Below are 23,363 nucleotides of genomic sequence, written 5' to 3' on the forward strand. Positions count from 1 at the left end.
AGCCCTTTCTGATACCATCCTTGCCCTGCTGAGGCGGTAGTTAAAATAGTGCTGTTCAGCACTCAGAACAGCATTGGAGTAAGGTTTCATCAACCAAATACGAAAAGGGAAAGCTGAATCCCCTAGAATCAAAGGATAAATGTCTGTTCCTTGAATGTTCTGTGATATTTCGGGGATCACTTTCTTTTCCATGATATCACTCCATAGCTGTGTAGACTAAAAAATAATCGAGTCATGTGAGTTACCTGGAAAACCTACGCTGACCCACATGAATCTTGCTGCAGCATCGACAATGGCCATCATAACAATTGAGAAAAAGTTTTTAAAGTTATGGTACTCTTTGCAAGCTTCCTCTCCACCAGGTGGGCACTGAATTGGGATGTGGCAACCATCAATTGCTCCCCAACACCAAGGAAATAGCCAAAACTGGTTCATGTCTACCATGACTTCTGTAAAATCCTGTTCAGAAGTTGGGAAATGATTTGTCACTGCCTTCTTCCATAAGTTTTTAACGATTGCCTCGCAGACTTCCTTAACAATGACATGGATAGTTGCTAGCCCAACGCCAAACAATTCTGCTATTGTGTACAGGTAATCACCCCTCCCAAGCCGATAAAGACATATTGCTAATCTGCACTCTGGTCAAAATTGGCATTTCAGTCAGCTGATCCTTTGTGATATCCTGCCTGATATTCTCTAGTATATAGCAAAACCTTTGGCGCGTCACACGAAAGGTTTTCTTGAATCTTGAATTGTCATAAGTTGACCACACCTGTCCATTTCCCACCATCCAGCATTTCTCTCACACATTCGGATACTACGAAAACGTTCCTCTTCTTCTCCCACTTGCTGCCGTAATAAACATAATAAAGCTAGCAGTCGAAGCCTGAATTTTCGCCTTACTGCTACAAGTGTTGCCATCTGAAAAGACAAATTCCTACGCCTTCGCCTCGCCAGAGCAATCTTTAGCATTACTGCCTCTCTGAACGCCACCATGTTTTTTTTGGAAGTTCTCCGCTGAAAAAAGTCAATGCAGGCACAAAACGACATCGAAAATTATATTCGACGTCTAAAATGATCTGACATTCAATTTCGTCTCCCAGACGAAAAAAAATCATCAATTAAATACGTGTCATTAAATGCGACGTATAAACAGGGCCTATCACGTGAACAAAGTAAACCTTACTTCATACTTTACGTCTGCGAAGAAAGGAATTGTCTCCCATTATAAGTGGAACATCCTCGCTACAAGAAGACCTTTTAATATAAATAATCCTACAAGCTGCATCAACTTGATTGAGTCTTGAAAGACGCTGAATACAACTGAAGTAAATCCAGTGGATAACGAAAATTTCAAGAATGAAGTCAGAAAAGGTTGCTCTTCTCTTCATAACCATTTTTGTCGTGTCTCTCGTGCACGAAGCTCATTGTATTGCAGCTAGCTATCCGCTAATAAAGAAATCGGTAAGGCAATAATTACAATTGCTTAAAAGTTGTTTACTGTTGAAATTAGCTCAGTGCTGATCATGAAGGCCGCGGACTGAATCATGTTGAAGACTCTTTATTGCATGGACCTTTCAAGTTGTATGGGTCATTTTCAGAAAGTCTTCCATTTTAAATTGACCAAGTCTAAGTGCACTTCTTCGTCACCATAATTTCACCATAAGATAGATGGTTTTTGCTTGACTGTATGGACCAGTGTGAAAATAGCGTGTTTAAATGTGTTACGAACTTCCACGCCGTGAACCCACAGTTGAGATGTCCACCGGTTGAGCAAGTCAATTGGGTTGCGAGCTTTGTCAAAAGCGATAGTTTTTAGTATTATTTTGCATCAGACAATGGTTCTAAATGTGTAAAATGTCCATCAGATTGAGCTGCAAAAGTAAAAGGCCATCGCTTTTTGTCTACATGCGACTTTAATAACGGCTACTTCAACAGACGTAAAAATATAATCCCATGTTCAGCCGCCGATTTCAATGAATCATAGAGCTGATATATATGCTTGCTTTTGCAGAAAGGAGTGGTAGAGGAACGTCGCCGGAGTGTCTGCGCTGTGGCAAGGAACTTGGGCTGTGATTTGACCCACAAGAGGAACCAAGATACTAATTACGTGAACTGACTCCACCAGACCGTTCATCAGTTAACCGTGACCATGAACCTGCAACGGATAAGAAAGCGTAGCTTACAAACAAAACTATCTATAGAATGTAGATCACGAGAAATAAAAGAATAATTTCAGTGTCGTTGAATATGGTGGAAGCAGAGGATTGCTGCATTCCTTGTTTAATTGCGTGTTTTTGTCCTTACCTTAGACTTGCCACAAGTCGACCTCACGAGAATCCCAGGAGAAAATGTCTTTTGAGAGCGAAACATAATTTTTCGTACGCGAAGTAGATGCGCGAGCGACGAAGTCGCGAGAAGTCGACCTTCGTCCGCAAGCTATCTACATGGGACGGCCCATGAGACGAAGGACTTTTGAAAGTCTATCCTTACCTCAAAGAGGAATTGGAAGAACATTATGCAAAGCGGAAACTAGACTTTCCCCCGAAAAAAAAATATTGCTTTAGAAATTAAATTCACTCGTAACTTCCCGCAGCGCTTAGTGTTTGGTCGCGTTCTTCATTTGCTATGAAACCCCAAATCGTACTGTATCAAAGGTTATCTTTATGGTTCAAATTTAAAATTCGATTACTGCAACACACGGGATGAAGCCGCCCCCTCGCCTTACCTTGTTTCAGGATCCTTTATCAAATTTTTTGGAGGCAAAAATATCACAATGAGTGGCCCTATAATAACCTTTCACTTTTTGTCAGCTCGTGTCAATAAACTCCTGTCGTTGTATGTTGCAATTGAACGGATGGCAAAATGACACAAACGCATTACGTTCCTGAGATACTCCATGGTATTTAGGCCTGAATTTCTTTCTTTGAGGGCACGAAGCAGTGTGGGAAGAGAAATTATTAGGAGAAGGAAAAGAAAAGCGGGATATCCAACGAGAAATAAAGAGAACAAACGTACCGCAACGTTGACAAGGCAGGTTTGTCACACCTAAAGAGGGAATTACGGGGAATAGATCTTTGGAATGGTTACAGTGGAGTGGGTTAAAGAGTGAAACGGAAGGTTTGATAATGGCGGCGCAAGAACAGGCAATAAGAACGAGAACATCAGAAAAGTTGTTGACAAGGATGAGATTGACAGTGGTCTCAAAATGTGTGGTGAAAGAGACGAAACGGTTGCCCACGTTGTTTCGGAATCAGGTAACAAACTAGAGCAGAAGGAATAAAAGAACTGGAGGCAGCCATTGTGGGTTACTCTGCAATTTATGCAAAAAACAACATCTTTAAAATTTACAGTTACTGAAAAGTGGTCCGATCACAAAGTCCAAAAAGTGCTTAAAAGTGACGAGGTGAAGATCCATTGCGACAAAGTCTTGGAACACTCCAGACCGGACTCCGGTTGTGCTAAGTAAAACCTGACGAGAATACACCAGGGTCGGCTAGAAAGAACAGGAGAAGATGGAAAAGTATAAAGAACTTAAATATGAGATCAAGACAATATGACAATCAAAAAGGGAGAGTCACTCCGGTTGTAATTGGAGCGCTTAGAACAGCGAGTAGGAGCTTTGACAATGCGATAGAAGTCGTAAAGTCAAAGTTTCCCGTTACATTACAGAAAGCTTGTTTTCTTGGGAACGCAAGAATTCTAAGAGGACCATCGCATCGATGGTGGATTGAAATTGTCAATTGATTCTAATGTGGAATGGTAACCGTGGGAACATCTTATCAAGGAATATTTGACTCAGTTTTGTTGCGGGCTTTCCAGAATGGTGTGCAGCCTCGGGATTTTATAATACGGTGGGCAACCCTTGCTTTGAATCTGCAAAATATCCACAAAGAATGGAAACTACTCACATGCAAAGCAATAAGTTAAGACTTTTTATATAATTATCTTTTAAAACCTTTTATCGGGATTCCCATACAAATCCTTGTATTTTTGTCTGCTACGTTGGCTTTCCCTACACTGAACTTGGGGTACATACATACATACATACATACATACATACATACATACATGCATGCTTTATTTAAACACGGTAAAATCTTCATTAAGAATACAATAGCTATAGTACAATAAAATTCAGTACTTAATTACTACAGTAATAAAATACTGTTTTACAAAGTTCCCGTGTGGGAGCCTAACCCTCATTGTCATAAAATCGATTCACTTCTTTTTTAAAAGATCTAACTGATTCGATCGTACGTAAATTGTTGGGTAAGTTGTTCCATAGTGAGGCCGCACTGTAACTAAAACTTTTTTTGAGATAATTAGTGTTCGGTTTGGCCAAATTAAGCTTCATTTCTAAATTCCTGACATTATATTTTGTGGCGCGAATTGAAAACAGGTCCTGTAGACAATCTGGAGCAAGACCATTTAATATTTTAAACATTAGGATGGCTTTAGCTTTTTTCGACGCTTAGCGAGATTGTCCTGGCGGAGTGAGATAAGAAGATGGTTAGCACTCACTTTATAACTACTCTTGGTGATAACCCTAGCCGCCATGTTCTGCAATTTTTGCAGTTTATCGTACAGAGTCACGTTGCATTCGTCCCAAACAGAACTACAATAATCAAAATGGGGCCGAACAAGCGCATGATAAATTTGGAGAGCGGTCTTTACTGATATAAATGGTCTTACTCGTTTAAGAGCTCCAATAGCCTTCGATATTTTCTTAACTACTTAATCTACATGATCTTTCCAGGTCAAGTGCTCGTCAATCAATAAAACTAGAGATTTAGCCTTGTGGACTCTCGTGATTGATTTTCCGTTAATTTCTACGTTAATTTCTTCGTTTCCAGAGACGCGAATCCGTTGGTGAGAGCTAATTACCATGAATTCAGTCTTTGTGACACTTAGACTTAATCTGTTAGCTACAAGCCAGCGATTAAGATTCTCAAGGTCTATGTTAATTTTATTTTCAAGTTCAGTCAATGAATCTGCTGCTACATTAACATTTGTATCGTCCGCGAACATTTTCGGGGAAGCAACTGGCAGACAATTGGGCAAATCGCTAATGTAAACTAAAAATAATAATGGTCCTAGGTTACTTCCTTGAGGGACGCCACAAGGAACTAAAGCAGCATTAGACAAGTGGCCATTCACGCTACATTTCTGAGTGCGATCGGAAAGGTAAGATTTAAACCAGCTTAAACTGGTCTGATCAATTCCATAATTGCGTAGCTTCCGTACCAAAATACTGTGGTCAATGGTGTCGAGGGCGTTTTGAAGGTCAATAAACACAACACCGTTCAGTAAACCATCATCAATATTAACAGACCAATTGTTCGTAATCTCAATCAGTGCAGTGAGTGTGCTGTGAAGAGACCGAAAACCCAACAGTAGTACTATAGGGGAATACGAGCCACTTTTGAATGGAGCATTCTGATTGGTCGAGAGCAAATTTTAATGAGATGCATCGGCTTCTGATTGGTGGAAATTTTAGGGTCCGCCATTATCACGTGCACACGTGAACAGGATTGGTTTAGACGGTGGGGTCAAAGTCCAATCGACGTCATAATCGGGGGGGTCAAACAGAAAGTATGTCAAGAATGTGGACCAAGATCCGGGGGAACATGAAGGAGACCAGAGGTGATTTTTTTCTCGAATCATCAACGGTTTAATCAAACAAAACTTATGTACAAGCGGGAACGTATGAGGAGACCTGGTGTCTAACGACCTCGTCCCTTAAGCAAATAGGTCAGCCAAGACTTGAGCGAGATCCAGATCCTCGTCGGTAAACCGTTCGTAACCGTAAGGGTAGGTCTGGGCCGTAGTGGGATCTAGGACCCGTTTGGAGTAGACGAGCCGGTAATCTTTGTGAGAAGGTTGGGTTTGTAAGGTGTAGGTCTTGGCATTTCTTTGAATGGTGTGAGATTGCGTGACACGGGTGGTACGCGGTTTGTCTAGAGGACGATGCAATTCATCCAGAGTGTTTTGACGCAAGACATCGTAATTCAATTGAGTCATCCCTTCGACGTTGAGGGAGAAACCGCGGACCTTGCATACGAGGTTTTCCTTTTTGGTCTTGTAACCGTAGTTCTTGGGACCGCCCGAGCAGAATTCCACAATGGTGTCGCCCGCGTCCAATTCATCCTTGAAGTCGCCAAGGTAGGCGCCTCGTGGAGGGTCCAAGGGTGGGTCGCCAGGACGATGGAGATAGACGACCGAGTCGGTGTCGAAGTAGAGGACGCGTTCACCGAGATGATCGAGGGCTCGATAGAGACGGAGTCTGGCATGACAGGTAGTGAAGGCGGCTATGAAGATGTTGAGGTTGGGTGAAGGCAAGACATCGTGTGTTTGGAGTTTGTAATGGACTTCGACCCGGTCTTCGGTCAGAGAACTGACATAACGGACATCGTGTTGATCGCTGTCGAGGAACTCGATGAACAGTTGAGGTTCGGTGAATTCTCGGACCTGAGTCTTGTTGATCCGTTGCCCGAACTTGCCCCACATGGAGTTGAGCATCATCTTAGCCAGGGCTCGGAGTCCAGGGTTCTTTTCGATCTTGGTGGGATCGAGACGAATGCCTTCCCGAGCATAGTACGCATCGACGTGGGCTTGTTTCTGAGCAGGGGTGGTACATCCTTCGGGCCAACCGCTGGCTTCTTCTTTGATTTGGAGCCACGTGTCCACGTAGGATTGGAAGAGTCCCGTGCGTTGCTGATCGAAATGCCATGCTTCGTGGACGTGTTGAATGACGTAACCTTTCTGTACAGCCACGTCGAGTTCGGGGGTGCACCAAGTACCGACGAGAACACGTTCTTCGTCCGTGTGATGACAGGCATGCGTCTTTTCCAAAAGAGGTTTGGAAATGTTCTCTTCGACGCAAGTACGACACAAGGGAAACGTGAGTTTGTCGTGACTACGGTAAGGCAACACGGGATGGTAGAGACGTGATGGCGGAAGGACGGTACATTTGGCCAAACCAAAATAAGGCGAGAGATCGGTGGTGTCGGGTTCGTACAGGAAGGTGGGATGTCCCAAGGGATAGGTGCCGTACTTGTTGACCCAAGGATACAAGGACGTGTAATCGTCGTATCGGATTTCTTCCTCCTTCTCCTCGTCGACGTGAGCGTAGAGACGTACGGCATTGGTCCGACCTCCGTAAAAAGCATCGCGTGGTTCAAGGGGGGCTTGGAGGTGTTGACGGGCTAGAAAGGCCATGATGTCCTGGTTGGTTTGTTTGAGGGCGTTCCAGGCGCATTCCCACATGGTCACGACTTGGTACCCACGGCTGATGAGGAACGTACGTTTCTTGTCGACGAGAGCACGGACCTCGTCCATGGATCGATCGAGTAATGTCGGATGCACGTCGGTGCGTTGGGGATGACAAGTCCGACATCCGTGCCAGAAGCACCCGTAGAATTCGTAGATGGTCTTGGTATCGGCATCGTATCCGTCGACCGTGTCGACCGTATCCGAGCATGCTGAATACGTTGGCGATGCAAGGGATGATAATCGTCGTAATGTCCGTAGGCACGAGCCATGGCTTCGTGGTCCTCGTGTTCTTCCGGCGAGAGGGCCAGGTAGGCTCGATGTCGTAGATTGTGTTCGCACCAAGTCAGCCATTCCATAGAGGCCTGGGAATGATTGATACGACCTCGCCATCCTAGGAGAGGTTCGGAAGGGATGGTCTCTTCTTCCATACAGTGCATACGCAAGTAGCGATTACAGGCAGAGGCGACCGTCATTTGCTCGAAGGGATTGAATTCAGCACGTGCTTGAAAATCCCGCATGAAAGTGAGACATCCTTGTTTCAAGAGTTTCACGTCCGATTCGCAGTAGGCCAGGAGTTCGGCTTGGAAATCAAAGACGACCTCTCGTGCCGCTTGGTCGTCGTACCAGGTATCGAAATCGCGACGTTTCTTGACGGACATACCGTCGGGCATGTAGAAGTCTTTGTCGGGAAGTCGGCCTACATACGTTTGATGTTCGGGGGTGTTGAACATATGTGGAAAGTGTCCTTTCTTGAGTTCGGTGAGCCCGAACGTCTTGGGGAAATCGATCAGCGGCATCTGGAAGAAGGAGAGCGAATCGATGAATCGTATGGTCGTCTGTTTGTGAGGGTAGGTGAGTTGGAGGACTTTCCCACCGTTTCGGATTTGTTCCAGTTCTCTCTTTTGCCGGTGGAGTTCGTCGATGACGGGATAACTGTCATACCCTTTGAAATTATGAACGATGACCGTCAGGGGTCGCATTCCGTTCTCGGTCAGTGTTTCTAACCATTCCAGAAAGTGAAAGAGACAGTCGTCTCCTTGGAACGAGACGGGAGGATCGTCGTCGTCTTCCGTTTCGGCCACCACTAGATTGGGCACGTGACGTCCCTCGACTTGCATGCTCTCAATCTCAAAGAAAACGTGCAAGGGCGGTTCTTCTTCGTCCTCGTCTTCGTCGTCCTCGTAATCGCCCGCCAGGAAAGCGTGCAATCCAGCGGCCTCGTTTTCTAAGAGAGGCGCAAGCCCCTGACTCAGGATCCTTTGGAAAGAGAGTCGCTGTCGTCTCAAGCGTTGTTCTTCGGCGGGGGTCATTTCGACTTGTAAGAAACATCGATGGTGATGGACGTCGACGTCTTTCTTGCAGCACGAACATTTCCGATACCCGCACCGATGAGTTCGGATCTCTTTGAGGCCACGTAGCACGCGATGACATTCTTTACACTGACGACGGGTGGCACAGACGGAGGGATGTTCAGCATCCGCGGGTTGACCGGCGTGGGTCTTGGACCGATGGGTTTGGAGACACGTGTCTCCGTAGAAAGAACGTCCACAGTGGATACAGGGTGTCTGAGCCGAGCGGTACTGTCGATAGGCTTCGGTATGATCAGGGCATCCGTCTTGCAAGCAGGCTCCGCAATGATTGGCTTGGTTGTTGCGACAGGCATGCTGACCCAGATTCTTGTAGGCTTGGAAACACTGGCTGCAAAAGTAATCTTGGCCGAAGAAACCAGGTAAGGAAGATAAGGCATCGTAATGACCGTCTTCGTGTAAGAGTCCTAACAATGTGTCCCCACGACCGTAAGCAAAACAAGCATAAGCGCGGTTGCGTCCACGACCACGAGGGTGTAGTCTTGAAGACTGGGAGCGGTGACGAGTTGTTGAAGTTGTTCGGGACCACAGGGTTGAGGAGGAAGACCGACTTCATCTAGAAGTTCTTGAGCGGCTCGTGTGACGTGACGATGGTTGCCGCGAGAACGGGTCCATTGTCGGCGACGTGGGGGATCGTCTCGATGTTGATGGGCCCCTTGAGCGAGAGCGATGGCGCGTGGACAGCATAGAGTTTGATCATCCTGTGGAACACGTAAGACACAGTGCTTGAATTCTCTGAGACGCGTCGACGCTTGATGCCCTGGTAAATGTTTTCTTTTGTAACCGGAACCTGTGGGAGCCCCGCGTACGTGAACGAAGGCGAGGGTAAAGGAATCGTCCATTTCAAATTGTTCGTTAGAGTTGAGCATGTGGGAAAGATTCCCAAGTAAGGCATCCACGCGTGGACCTTGAGCGTGCCATTCCCCGGCCCGCAGTCCCCATCCGTTGTAGGCATTGGAAATACGATTGGAGGATAGAGCGATGTAAATGCGATCGCCATCGGGAATGTCTTGATCATTGATTAAGTCGTCTAGAGCGTTACGAAGACCTTGCACGAGGGCATCCGTTAGACGTTGTCGGGGGATGAACGCTCCAATCTGTCGAGGGCGAAGTTGAAAGACGCGTTTACGAACTCCGAGACGGACACTACGTCGTTCTACCACAGGTAATCTTTCAAAGACGAAACGTCCTGGAGCAGCACCTCCTATTTGTTCAAACTCGTCGAGTGCTTGAGCCAAGTCATCGTCACTATCCATGATGTTTATTTTTGACGGTGGACGGTGTGTCTTTTATAGAGAAAGAGTCACCTTGAAGGACCTTGACGTGTACCCTAGATGGACCAATCCGGAGAGAGATAGGTCTCCTGGGGGGATGGGGGGGTATCCCCCCAGAGAGTCATGTGACCCCTTAGGAGAACGGGGATTGGTGGAACGATTCCTGTTAAGTAGCCCGATCGAGTGAGGAGCCTCAGAAAAGTCATGGCATCCGATCCAAAGAGACGTGCGCTCGAGATGGCGGTAGCCAGACGTGCTATGGAGATGGAGCAAGACCCAAACGATGAGGAAGAGGTGTGGGTCAAGCAAGAGAATGGACGTTGGCGGAAAGAATGCCAGACCACGGAAAAGACCCCGGCGACCCGAGACGAGGCTTCGTATTGGGACCTGTTGCCTCCCGAAGTACGTCGGCATGTGTTGGAGGTTCGAGATCGAGAGGAGGAGAAGGATCGAGAGATGGACCGGAGGGAACGTTGGAAACCCATTCACGAAGAGTTACTCCGTCTACCACGTTGCAGTCAACATGGCACGGTACGTGTTGGTTATTTGTATTGGGTCGAAATCGAAGCGAATCTGATAGATTCGTTTATTTTATTTGATGTTTCTTAGATGACGGCGACGTTCGTAGGAGAATCGACTATCGTCTTTGAGTGTGGACAGTGTCGCCGGTTTCCCCCTGGGGGTAATAATCCTGCGGGAAGCCGACTCATGAAATGTCGGTATTGTCTTTTGGGAATGATGAGTTGTCCAGGGTATCGGTATTGTACGGGCATGTATCGTTCTCGTCGTCAAGATGGAATGGTCGTTTGTCGTTGGTGTCGATACCCCATCTACCGGAGAGGTCTTCTTTGTATGCCACTTCGATCTCCTCATTGTCGTTGTTTTCTCGTAGGTCATGGTGTCCGATAGAATTCCCACTAGACCGGAGAAGGATGATCATTTGGTGGAATGGCAATGCCGTTGTAGTTATGTGGAAGTGAGGTGTAGAAAGTGGGACTGTTCTTGTTCGGTGTCTTATGCGTCTTACCGTCGTCCAGGATGTTTGATTTGTACCTGTGACGTGGGTTTTGGGTTTCCACCGTGTCGTCATGATTTGGGGGACTGGTGTTATCTGTGTCAGGGATATAGTTGGACTTAGGTTTTTTTGTTCATTGTAGGTGATTTGTCAATTTGAGGAAATGTTGGATGAGAGGATTTCGAGATGGGTATGGAGAGAGGGTCGTTGGATGTGGCGACGGAGACGACCTCCGAGAACGGAGGAGCAGCGTCGATGGAGGCGGCGTTATTTGACTGAGATAGGTCATTTTTCTTTCGTAGATTTTTTGTCAATTTGGGAATCGTTCTTTGACGATGATGGGTTGCAAAGATGGACATGGAGAAATGGTATCATAGTGTGGCGACAGAGACGACCCCCGAGAACCCTGAAACAGCGTCAATGGAGGCAGTCTTATATGGACGACATTTTTTATGATTCTTTGATTTTTTAGATGGTGGTGCAGGAACATAGGACCCGTCAAGGCTATCCACCGAGGTCGGAGGATCGATGGTCTTGGATCAAGTGGGTGTGTTCGCATTGTACGGAGTCCGCCGCCACATGCATTGACTGTTTGAAACGATTGGACCTCAATACCTTTCATTGCATGTGTTACGGATGTCTCGTTCGTTGTCGATGTGACGGATCGAAAGTCTCCTACGGACGTCGTCGTTGTCATACGGGTGGTCGCCGGTCTCTTTTTCATGAGTTTCCTTTTTACGGTAACCGTAATGTTTTTTCCGATTGACAGGAAACTTGGTTCCAGGAAATGTTTCCAGACTTTGTTCAGCAACGTTGTACTTTGCGTGCACACGGATCGTGTACTTCTTATTGCTTTCGTCTTAGGGGCACGGGTCTCTTTTGGGACGAGATATTGATTGCTACGTATCGTTCTCTTTATTATTATTAAATGTGGTGTCGTCTAAACCAGTTCACTCGTTATTCATACCAACGGGGTTGGACGAAAAAAGAGATGGACATTACGGCGGAGCTGTGGAAGAGGATTGATGTGGATTTTTGGGATCCGTTTTATGGACTCGTTACGGTGTACAACCGTCGATAACCGATTTTCCATTTTTCTTCATTAGACTTGGTGTGTCCATAACAGATGTACTCGTTTTTCATCCCAGAGGGGTTGGACGGTAAAAGAATTGGACATTGTAGTGGAGTTATGGAGGGCGGTCGGTATCCATGGCCGTATTCGTCGCCGTCGTCGCCGCCGATAGTCGATTCTCCTATTAACGTGGTTTTCTTGATGTTATTTTCTGTTTAGACCTGGTGCAGTCTACCTAAATTTGGATCGTCTAGCAGACCCCATTCCTCCAAAGAAGAGGCTGTTCATTTTCGAGTCTGGACAAGTATCAAAGACGAAATGAACAATTATGGCTCCACTAATTATTATTATGATGGTGATTATTTTTAGTTCATGACAGTGTTCGCCAATGGGGAAGGGTTCATGCTTTGGGATTCACCTTGTTGTTCTTATGGACCCATCACATGCATGCGTTGTCTTGAACGGATCAATGACCAACAAACTAACATAGCGCCGCAGGAGCATGCACGATATTGTCAGGGGACATACAAACGTCGTAGGGAAAAATCGTCTGTGGTTGAGAGATCTTATACCCTCGTGTGGAATGGTCATTATAGTATGCGCGTTTTATGGGAACTGACGCCTAGATGTACCATGAATTTTTCGTAGATCATGGCCCGTGCTGACCGATGTTTTTGTACGTGGAGTGGTCGCTTTCATGTTCACGAGAGACGTCCCTATACCCCCGAGGTTCGATTCATGTTAATGGAGGAACGTTTGACAGGAGTTTCTTTGTTTATGTTTTAGTTCCTGGTCTTCCCCCCTGATTTCGAGGAGTACGTGGGATACGAGGATCGTCGTTACTGTGCGGAGTGTCATAGAGAAAGTTATACGACCGTCCAGAAACTGTCCATCATCGATGCGGTCGTGACACGATACGGATTTTATAATTAGACGGGATCGGACCCAATCACAGGCATCGGATCATTTCAGTTACGCGTGATCTATCCTTACGATGAGGACCTGGAGGAGGAGAGATTGGACGAGGATCGAGGCGTGGCCCTTTATTATTTGGATCCACCTGTATGGCGTCGTCAGGTTATGGTCCGTAATGAAGAGGGACATTTTGTTTACCAGAATACCGAAGGACATTTGGTTGTACGGACGAGACGTTATCACAGTCTGGGACCTCCCTACTGCTCTTGTTCATCTTAACTGGACTTTATTGTTTCCTAGGTGGTCGTACCGTCCCATCCGGACCCCCGTCAGATGCGTTGTCCTACCCAAGGCTGGTTGATGACGGAACAGAGCACAGAGTGTGTTCTGATATGGCGTTTTCGTATCTATCGTATGAGAAGAGGAACGGATGGACATTTTCATTTCGTTGCGGGTTCTTATCCTTTTCATTTCGTTCCAGATCCGGAGCCCGATCCAGATTGGATTTCATGAAAAATTCTGTTGTCCTACTCAAGCTTGGTTAATCGAACCATGGAGATGTGCGGAGATATGGCGTCTTCGTCACTATCGTATGAGAAGAGGATCTGATGGACATTTTCATTTCCATTGCAGATCCAATTGCCTCGTGCGCGGCGTCATGTGAGAGCGGTCATGCTATTTGGTGAACTGTATTGTTGTGCGACAGCGCATGCCCTCCGTGAAGCCTGGCGTTATCGGAGACAACCCCTATGGCACCCGGAAAAACAAATGAAAAAGAATCAGAAGACGGGACAGTTTTATTTTGTACCTTTTATTGACATTTACGGTCCTTGGCATCGTCGGACAAGAATATTCAATCGTAAATTTCGTTAAGAAGAAAAAATTGTTGAATTAAAGTTTGAGTTTACGTTTCATTTGCATGATTTTCTTGACCACTTTCTCCGTCTTCTTCTTTTTGCCTGGGAGGTTACTGATAGCCCGAATCATTTTGTCGTCGGCTTTCCACTTGTCCTGTAAATTTCTGGCCTTGGCATAATCCATGTCGTGGGTCTTGGCAATCTTGTCCAAACGATTGATGCCAGGATCACCTCGTTTGAGTCGTTTGGCCAGTTTGGTGCCAGGACCCATGTACTGATAGCCAGGCCAATGAAACTCGATCCCGGTCTTGGCCAAAGCATTCTGCAAGTCAAACTTGCCACCTCGCTGACGTCGTCGTCGTTGGCGTCGTCTCTTAGTAGTCCTCGCCATCCAATCGTCGTTTGAGTTTCTTATCAAAATCCAACCAACCGGGCGGGCGTTGTAATTTATCTGTTTCGGTGGGACGACGGCGACGACGAATCTTTTTCTTGACCGATTGAGCGGTCGTCTCCGCATAGTCGGCCACACTGTTCCCCATCATTCTGGGATCTCCTTGAAACGGAAGGTGTTCCCAATCGACGGATGGAACCGGTGTCTTGGGGGGCGACTTTTTCTTCTTCGACTTCTTTTTGGGCGGAGTTGCTTTAGGTTGAGTCATGAATCGAAGTCGTTTTTTAGCTTTAGCTTTAGGGGGTGCTGAGGGTGTGACCGGAGTCTTGGGCGTGTTCTTCTTCTTCTTTACCAATTGCGTCAACATGGAGTGTAAGGGTCCTTGCGCATAGGCATCGGCTTCGGTATCGCGTTCGTCGTCGGCATCCGGTCCAAACCCGAGAGGTTGTCGGACGGCTTTGGTCCACCGTTTCTTTTCGTCGGCCAGAGAGGTGGCCAAGGTATTGTTGATACCTGGAGGAATCTGATCCGACATGAGAACGGCTTCTTGTCTGGCGGCGATACGAGCGGCTTTAGCCAAAGGAAGGTTTTCGGTCAGACGTTCCTTGTACACGTCTTCGAGTTGACGTAATCGTTGGGGATCGATCAAGACTTTGTTTTCAAATCCTGGAATGGTCTCCACTTCGCTCATCGTGAGGTACTAAGATCTTCGCGTCTCTCCCTGGTTTTATAGTAGAGGTTCTGTTTCTCGTATCGTTCGCGTTCCAGATGTCGATTCAATTCGCAGACTTGTTCTTGCAAGACCCCCATCTTTTGTTCGGCGAGCTCCAAACTCTGATTGCGTTCTTGCAATTGATCGGTCAATTGACGGACAATGTCGCATTGTTCTCGGACTCGATGTCGAAGCCCACGTATCTGATCCTGTAGGGCGCAAAACGAACGAGGCCCGTACGTCCACGTGTTATCACACCAACCATCGTCCATGTTTGCAAAATGATCTTTGGATCGATGTCCACGGGCTTTTATCGTTTCCTGGGTCTTAGTATGTCACAAGCTGTGTTTAAACCGTGTCGTTTACTTCGTCGTACCACGTCACAAGCGGCGTTCAGACCATCCCAAAGAGCTCCCCCTGTCTGATTCATCATCAATTGACGTCTCCTTTTAATAGAATGTTTTCGACGAGACATGTCCCCCAAGACCTTTTCGTAAGGTCGAAGGCGCCCTACTGTCTTGGACGAGACAGGAATGGTCCCTCGGATCGTGTTCATGACCAATTCACTCACGGCATTGATTTGATCAGCATTGGCGGCCTGAAGTCGTGCCCGACGGGTTTGATGATCGGCTTCTTTCAAGACACTCCGTAGAAACGGCCATTGTCGTTCTATCCTCCACGACATGTTGGTGTGTTTCAGGCTATAGATCCGGGGCGTTCTTTTTTATACACGGAGAACCCCTGGTCGTCTTCGTCGTCGTCGGCGGCGTCCTTTTCGCCGAGGTTTAGAAGTTGGGATCATGATCAGGTTTCCGCCCCGTTGTACCCATACGGGTAAACCACGTCCGAGTTGACGTCTCCCGCCCAACCAAATGCTACCGCCACGTTGACGTGCCATCATGGATACATGGGATCGGTTGGACTGTCCTTTTATAGTCATCGTCGGCCTCTGAGTTTACGTTTGAGTTTCTCGAGAAAGATTTGACCTTTGTAACGGGGCGGTTTATAGGCAGGAATGTGCGTGTACACGATGGCCGAATCGTCTCCACGGCGAGCGTCCTCGGCTCGTGTTCGAGCCACCATGTCGTCGTACCGTTTACGGTGACGTGCTCGGGTCCGAGCATTCTTACGCCTCACGGCAGCCACGCCTCCCAGTAGAGCACCTACGCCTGCAGCTACCAAAGGGATCACCCCGCCACGCTGACGTCGGACGGGTGGTTTTCTTCTTCTTCTTCGTTTCATAGTCCCCTCAAAGGATGTGGATCCCCACGCATCATTCGATCCATCACCATTTTTCGTGCCCAAGGTTTTCGTTGGAGAATCCGTTTCATCATGCCATAATTATATTTAGGCGCTTCATAGTGTCCAGTGACTCCTTTGGCGCCCATCCTTTTATACCTTTTGTCTTTTCCTAATTGGTACCCAGCAGCCACGGCTTTGCCTAGGACCGTCAGGAGACCGCGTCCACGTTGTGGGGGTCGTCGCCGTCGTCGCCGTCTGGTCTTGGGCATGATTGTACGATTTACGAGTTATGCATGTCCTTTTATGGGTTACTGAGTCTGGAAGAGGTGCGTCGGACGGTAGGTGTGCCACCATCTTCGTAGACCGTGGTCACGGTGTTGGTATGGGTGATGTTCCGAATACGACGTCCATCCGTTCGTTGACGGGCGTCTTGAGATAACAAATCCATTTGACGTCGAAGTCCGTCCTGGTCCAAACGTCGTCGACCTCCACGGCGACTCCCTCCAGGAGAACCGCCACCGCCTCCAGGAGAACCGCCTCCAGGAAAACCGCCACCACCGCCACCTCGACGGCGGGAACCTGCAGGAGAACCTGCTGGGAGAGGACGTCGACGTGGACGTTTCCCTCCAGTGGTGGGACGAGGACGATTGGCGGAGTTGGAAGGACCACTGGCGGCAAAATCTTGTAAATCTTGGTCAGAGATGTCATAATCTCTTTGAATCTGTGTTCTCTGAGCGACGGGGATACTTCCGTCCAAAAGAGAACGTATCATGAGTTGTCGTTGGGCTACAAACCCATCGGTCTCTAATCCCCCGGTACCAAGTCCCAGTTCGGTCAACAAGGCATTGGGTTCGGGCCTCGGTACACGGCCCTGATCCAACGTTTCCAAAAACTCTTGGATCGTGCTATTGGGTGTTCGTGTTCCGACTCCGCCCGGACTGTTTCTTGGAGCCATGTCGGGAATGGTGTTCCCCACACCGGCTGGGGACGTACGTGGTGTCCTGCTCCCTACACCCGCTGGGGAAGAAGTCATCCTGGGTTCAGAGAACGATCGGCTTCCTAGAGGAATGTGTTGGGCGGTCTCGAGTCGTTCACTCAAATGCAAAGCACGTCCTCCTTGTCTTCGACGTCGACGAGCAGCTCATTCTTTGGCTCTCCGTCGTTGTTGCTGTTGACAGTACGCTTGCAATTCCCTTTGATACTCGGAGGGATTGCGTTCAAATTGAAACTGGTCAAACGGCGATCCGGGACTGGAAGGTGTGGAAGGAGCTCGTCGGTACTCTGCCAAGGCACGTTGATATTCGGAGGGATCCCAATGGGCAAACGGGGATCCTGGGCTACTCATTCACGTTTCCACACTTGGGTCGGACCATCAGATTGTGTCACACAACTGAACAGGCGGTACCGATCGTCTGAAGCGGGATGAAGATCCATCATTATATACCCGTACGGGCGTTGCGTACACTTTTCGAAGAGACGAAGAACGTCACGCCATCGATCGGGAAAGGCTTGCAACGTCAAGGCCCGAAATCCCGATTGATCATTAGGATTCTTGAACACGAAGAGATAATGGGCATTCCTGGAGATGGTCTTGGCATATTTGCCGGATGGAAACAAATCTTGACACAAATACAACACCGTAATGTTCCGATGATGCGATTCTCGAGTGAATAGGTCCAACACGCGTTTGTCGTTCCCTCCTTCGTCCATGAGATCGTCCAAGACCAGGATTCCACCTTGACTTTTTCCAAACCAATGTCGAAGATGATCGATGTCGGGGATCCCTTCGTGAAATCGGATCCCACGACCTTTCATCCGTTCGAAACGCGGTTGCCATACGGCATAACAGTAATGACACGGTTTGGTCTGACCTCCTTCAAAGACACCTCCTTCCGTCAAGAGCGCTTCGGTCAATTGCGTCTTGCCACTCCCCGATGGACCGACGATCATCGTACTACTGGGTTGCCGTATCATCCTTCATCGACGGTAACGCTGCACATTATCTTTTATACCCTTAAAAGCGTGTTTCCCTAGCAAGAGACCTACTTTCCCAAACGAGGGGGCAGGACCCGATAAGAACATGGACATCAATTCTGCAATCTTATCTTCCAGTCGGGGTTTACGACGGGCCAACGCCCCACCCCGCTGTCGTCTCCTACGACGCAGTCTCTTACGACGGACCATTTTATTATAGGATAGAGTGTGATCCGCCCCCTTTTTATAGACAAAGACACGACAAGTGATGAAAGTAAATTTTTAATGTAGAAGAATCGGCTCATGCGGTGTACAACATTGAAGGCAGGGTAACGCATTGTACTCTTTGACTATTTGACGACGTATTTGTCGACCCACAGTTCGGTCGTTGGCTACAAAATCGTGGGGAGAAAATGTTTGCACAAACTCGTGCATGGTACGTCCCCGAACCCTATCTTTCAAAAACATCAAAGCATAATGACCGCAAGCGGTACTGTTCAAAGCTTGGAGGGTCCGGTCGTTCCATTGCACCGAATCCCATTTGTCTTCGAGCCATCTCTCCAGGTCGGGCGCGTGGTAGGTCGTGATCGGGAGTCCGTAACTGTCCATGACTTCACACCGATTCTGTTCCGTCCAAAGTCCCAACCAGTGTTGACCCGGTTCCCCTCGTGGATCCGTATTCACAATGTAGGCGGCTCGCGTCGTACGGGGTGGACGCGACGGAAGCCCATCAGAGGGATGGACGCCGTGAAAGACGCGTTTCAGTATCGGATCGTCCAAGGCCAAAGTGCGTAAGGTCACGTCACTCAAGGGCACAAATTCCATTCTGCTCACTCGTACTTTTGATACACAATGTTTCCGTTGGTACCGGCTTGGAAGCTGTCTTCGAATTCACCAAACACCAAAATGGTGATGTTCTTATTGGGAGCGGCATTAAATCGGATTTCCAGACGCAGCTTGCCTTTTTGTTTGGGATTTCGATGATACGGTGAATCGGCATTACCGCTAGGTACATTGTTAAACGCGAACAAGGTACAATTCTTGCCGTATCCCCAATCTCCTGGCTGGATCATGTGAGGACGATGATTCGCTAGGGAACCACTGGCTTCCAAGAGTCGTTGATAGCCCAACCAGTCTTTCCGCGTATTGGTGCCATTCAATTCCAACGTCGGATAGGGATATTCTTCCCCACCCACCAGTTGACGGATACTCTTCACTCCAAAATCTTGGAAGGCATACGGGTAATACTCCAAATCCCCATTAAACGCTTTGCTATCCAGCAGCCCGACGACCAAGCGGTCGGGAAGACGGCCTGTAAACAACTGGTCTTCGGTCCACAAAGTGGTCTTGCCATCGAACGAAAAGGTTCGGATTTGACTTTTGACCATGGGATAATTAGCCAATTGACCTTTCACATCGATCTTGGTCATCAAGGCATTGCCCACACTGACATTCAGGTTGACGCGGCACAAATGAAAGGTGACTTTGATATCCCCTGCACCCAACGTGACATAGTTTTTGACCCCTGTACCGCTGGTCTTGGTCCCAAACAGAAAAAGGTCTGGTGTGTTGCAAAACAGTTCCATCACCATTTCTACGCGAGGGACCAACAAACGTCCCGTTCGCATGGCGGCCAGATGAGGATACATGATCATGGTGGCTTTGTTGTTGCCGTAAAACAGTTTGGTGGCCGTCTTCAAAGCATTCGTATTATTTTGCGCCCATCCGGCGGTGGTGGAAATGTCATCATCGCCTCCCGTGGCCCCCAGTTGTTCCTCCACGTTCGTGTAATTCACCCAACCTTGAGGGGACAGCAAAGTACTGCCTTCGTCTCGACTGTAATTCAAGATGGTTTCGATGAAGGACTTGTACATGTACGTATCCGTCTGTTCGCTCATCAAGACACCACCCAGTCTTAGATTGATCTGCTTGAAGAGACCATGGGCTAGATTGTTGGTGACGTACACAAACTTGGTGTTGTTGGCATCTGAGGCACTGTTGGCATCCGACACGATGCCATTGGTCGACGCCGAATTCAGTTTCAGTTCGATTTCAAAAAAACTGCGTCCCAAATCCACAAATTCGTCCAAACCAGGAACGGTAAAGGTGATGGGCACGATGCCCGTCATGGCTGCACTGTACGGCACCATCCGGTACGAATCGACCGTGATGTCCGTCGACGGCATGGTAAACAGTTCCAGACTCATCGTCGTCGTCGTCTTCTTCTACGTCGAGGTCGTCGTGTTCTCGGTACGTGAGGGATCAACCAACCACCGTACTGAACGGGGATTCTGCCTTTTATACCACCGGTAGGGGCGGACTGACGTCGACGGTAGGCGCGTTGTCGACGCAACCACGAATGCACAACCATCAGTCGGAGGTTCATCGTCCAAAGATGGACGTCACACGTCGTTTGGCTTTTTTATAGGCATGCCGTCCACCAGCTTTGAGAACGGCTTTCACCAAGGCGCCCGCTTTTCGTTTCAAACCGCGTTTCAATGAGTGTCCCACCACACCTCCGACGTCACTGAACGAACGACCACTAGCCGCGGCTTGAAGTCCCGATTGCATGGCGTTCATCAAGACGGGCGATGCAATCTTAATCAACTCTTCGGTAGCACCCGCTCCACGAAGGTATGGAGGATAATACCGCGTCAAACTACCCCCACGCATGATGAGAATGATGATGATGACCTCCCGTCAACGTTGGTTTATATGTGTTTTTTCCGGAACTGAAAGGTCACGATGGTTCTACGATGTTTTTTGGAAAAGGTAGCCAGTCGTCCGTCGCTCTCGGCCACACTGACTTCGACAACGTCCAGATACGTACGACGCATGGGCATCCATTGAATGTGGACCGGTTCGAAATAGACGTCACCTCCTCCACGTCGTTGATAGTGGACTTCACGCACCAGGGGATGTTCGGCATCTCCCATGATGTTGCTGTTCACCACGTCCGAATAGATCATTAAGGTTCGTGAACCAGGGCTCACCGCCGTCTGGAACGCGTCATTCAAGTTGATAAATCGCCACTTCGTCGCATAACTCAAGACCAAGGTTCCCGAGTCTATCATCCATAACGCATCACTCGGTAGTTCCGTGTCCCCGACCTTCTGCACAATCGCAGTTTTCGTATTGTAGAAATCGTACATCAGATTAGGACCCAGCTTGTACGTGTCATTCACCTTTTGGAGCCAACCCATACGAAGGGCCCACTGTTCGTCTATTCGAACCAGCACAAGATTGTCGTTGATGTTGCTGTTACTGCTAACAGGGAGCTCTTTTCTCTCCAAAATGAGTTCCTCTCCTTCCCATAGGAAGGACGGTCGATGCGTAAAGGGGACTTGAGACCCTTCATTCCCATGTTCATGACTCTCGACGGTCATCGCTTGATCTATCTCACGGACCACCGCTTTCATCAATCCAACCCCGTCCACAATCTCTATTTGCCTCTTCATGAGTGTCGATGCTGTCACGTGTAATGTATGGACATGCGCGACATTGGTGACATGATGGAACGCCTCATAATTGAACGATACGATGCGGGTCGTGTCTTTGGGAAACAAAACATTGAGATCCACACCACGATCCGGCATGGAGATGGACGTCAGTCCGACCTCCCATTCCCCTTCGAAACGCACTTCCTGAGGGAGACGCACCTTGAACGCATTGGTCGTGTTGTCTGGAAACTCCTTCGACGGATCGCTGAGAACCACGATACGTTTCATGATGATGATGAATCGTCTCCCAACAAAGTGTCCCTCGCTTTTTTATACGTATTGATACGGTCGTCTCCGGAACTGAAAGGTGACGATGGTCCTCGTACCTTCTCCCAAGATAGCCAGACGTCCGTCACTCTCAGCCACACTGACTTCAATGACATCCAAATAACGACGTCGCAGGGGCATCCATTGAATGTGGGTCGGTTCGAAATAGACGTCACCTCCTCCACTTCGGTTATAGTGGACTTCATGCACCAGGGGATGTTCGGCATCTCCCATGATGTTGCTGCTCACCACGTCTGAATAGATCAGTAACGTTCGTGAGGCATGGGTCACGGCCGTCTGGAACGCTTTGGACAAGTTTGTAAAGCGCCATTCCAATGCGAAACTCAAAACCAATGAACCCGAGTCTACGATCCAGAGACGACCCGAGGTCATCAATTCGGTCGTGGCTACCCTGTCCGCTCTCTTAGTCGTTTTGTCGTGGAGACTGTACCGGAGATTAGGTCCTGTTCCGTATGTTCCGTCGGACGATTTGGTGAGCCATCCCATACGAATGGCCAGGACTTCATCCACGCGAAACTCCATCACATTATTACCAGGAGCACTTCCCAGTACCCCAATGTCTTTTTTTTCCAAGACAGCCACGTCTCCTTCCCATCGAAAAGTGGGTCGACGCGGATCCTCTACGCGACCATGAAGGATCCCTTGCAATTTGCTGGTGATCTGCCAATCGATCTCATCAAACAAGGCTTTCATGAATCCCACCCCATCCACGATCGCTGATTCGTTCTTCACAAGAACCTCACATGCTCTGTACGAGTCGTACGGCTATCAGCCGATACATCCAACAGTTGATACTTGACCGTGGCTATGTTGGTCGTATCTTTGGCGAACAAGGTATTGAGATCCAGACCGCGATCGGGCATGGAAATGGACGTCAATCCGACCTCCCAGTCACCTTCAAACTGGACTTCCTGAGGGAGTAGCGACTTGAATGCGTTGGTCGTATTATCCGGAAACTCTTTCGAAGGATCGCTGAGAACGATGATGCGATTCATGACGACGACGAAAATGGAGACAGAGAGTACTTGTTTTATCCTTAGGAAAGGCCACGGGACGACCGTCGACTTCCTTGATACGTACGTGGATCGTCTCGATCTTAGATCCGCATAGTCGATGGTAGTGGACTTGCTGTGGTTCCCACCAGGCACCTCCGCTTTTATAGGGGACGATGCGCAGCAGTTCGTCGTACGACTCTTCCAACCATTGACTTTCCGTCAGGTTGACGTAGACGAAAAGGGGACGTTCGATCTGTTGCGTCGCCAATGGTGTGTCCTTCAAATTGGCAAAGGCTTCGTTCAGACGGACAAAACGCCAATTGAAGGCTTTGGCCATCACCATGAACATAGCATAGTTATAGATAGTGTGCCATCCCTGACCTTCAGCGACCAAGGCTACTGGACCGGTTGCAGAGGTGAATCTGCTAGGGAATGACGGAAAGACGGATCCATTATGAAAACGTTCTGAGGTGTAATCCGGTGTCG

The 23,363-nt window shown here is 48.1% G+C and overlaps 4 protein-coding genes and 1 long non-coding RNA gene across 5 annotated transcripts in view; 1 reads left to right on the top strand and 4 right to left on the bottom strand.

Annotated features, from left to right (window-relative positions):
* Positions 1-444, bottom strand: part of LOC138035096 (uncharacterized) — a 750-nt gene extending 306 nt beyond the window's left edge. Inside the window, exons 1-2 of the mRNA XM_068881965.1 lie at positions 259-444; positions 1-216 (exon numbers count right to left, since the gene is read on the bottom strand). The exon at positions 1-216 is cut by the window's left edge and continues 306 nt beyond it. Coding sequence (XP_068738066.1) covers positions 1-216; positions 259-444 — 402 coding nt within the window. The remainder of the gene's footprint in view (positions 217-258) is intronic.
* An 862-nt stretch (positions 445-1,306) lies between these two features.
* On the top strand, positions 1,307-2,262 carry LOC138037837 (uncharacterized). Its single transcript, XR_011130118.1, has 2 exons — positions 1,307-1,464; positions 2,015-2,262. It is a non-coding gene; the product is annotated as an uncharacterized lncRNA (long non-coding RNA).
* Positions 2,263-5,742: 3,480 nt separating this feature from the next.
* Positions 5,743-7,269, bottom strand: LOC138035104 (uncharacterized). Its single transcript, XM_068881971.1, has one exon. It carries the CDS (start codon positions 7,267-7,269, stop codon positions 5,743-5,745), a length of 1,527 nt encoding a protein of 508 aa, XP_068738072.1.
* Positions 7,270-17,461: 10,192 nt separating this feature from the next.
* LOC138035118 (uncharacterized) lies at positions 17,462-18,094 on the bottom strand. The gene has a single exon (XM_068881972.1). The coding sequence runs from the start codon at positions 18,092-18,094 to the stop codon at positions 17,462-17,464; it is 633 nt and encodes a 210-aa protein (XP_068738073.1).
* An 830-nt stretch (positions 18,095-18,924) lies between these two features.
* Positions 18,925-20,301, bottom strand: LOC138035134 (uncharacterized protein F54H12.2-like). The gene has a single exon (XM_068881973.1). It carries the CDS (start codon positions 20,299-20,301, stop codon positions 18,925-18,927), a length of 1,377 nt encoding a protein of 458 aa, XP_068738074.1.
* Positions 20,302-23,363: the final 3,062 nt, after the last annotated feature.

The sequence above is a fragment of the Montipora capricornis genome, chromosome 2, assembly GCF_036669925.1.
Source record: "Montipora capricornis isolate CH-2021 chromosome 2, ASM3666992v2, whole genome shotgun sequence".
In the NCBI taxonomy this organism is placed as follows: Eukaryota; Metazoa; Cnidaria; class Anthozoa; order Scleractinia; family Acroporidae; genus Montipora; species Montipora capricornis.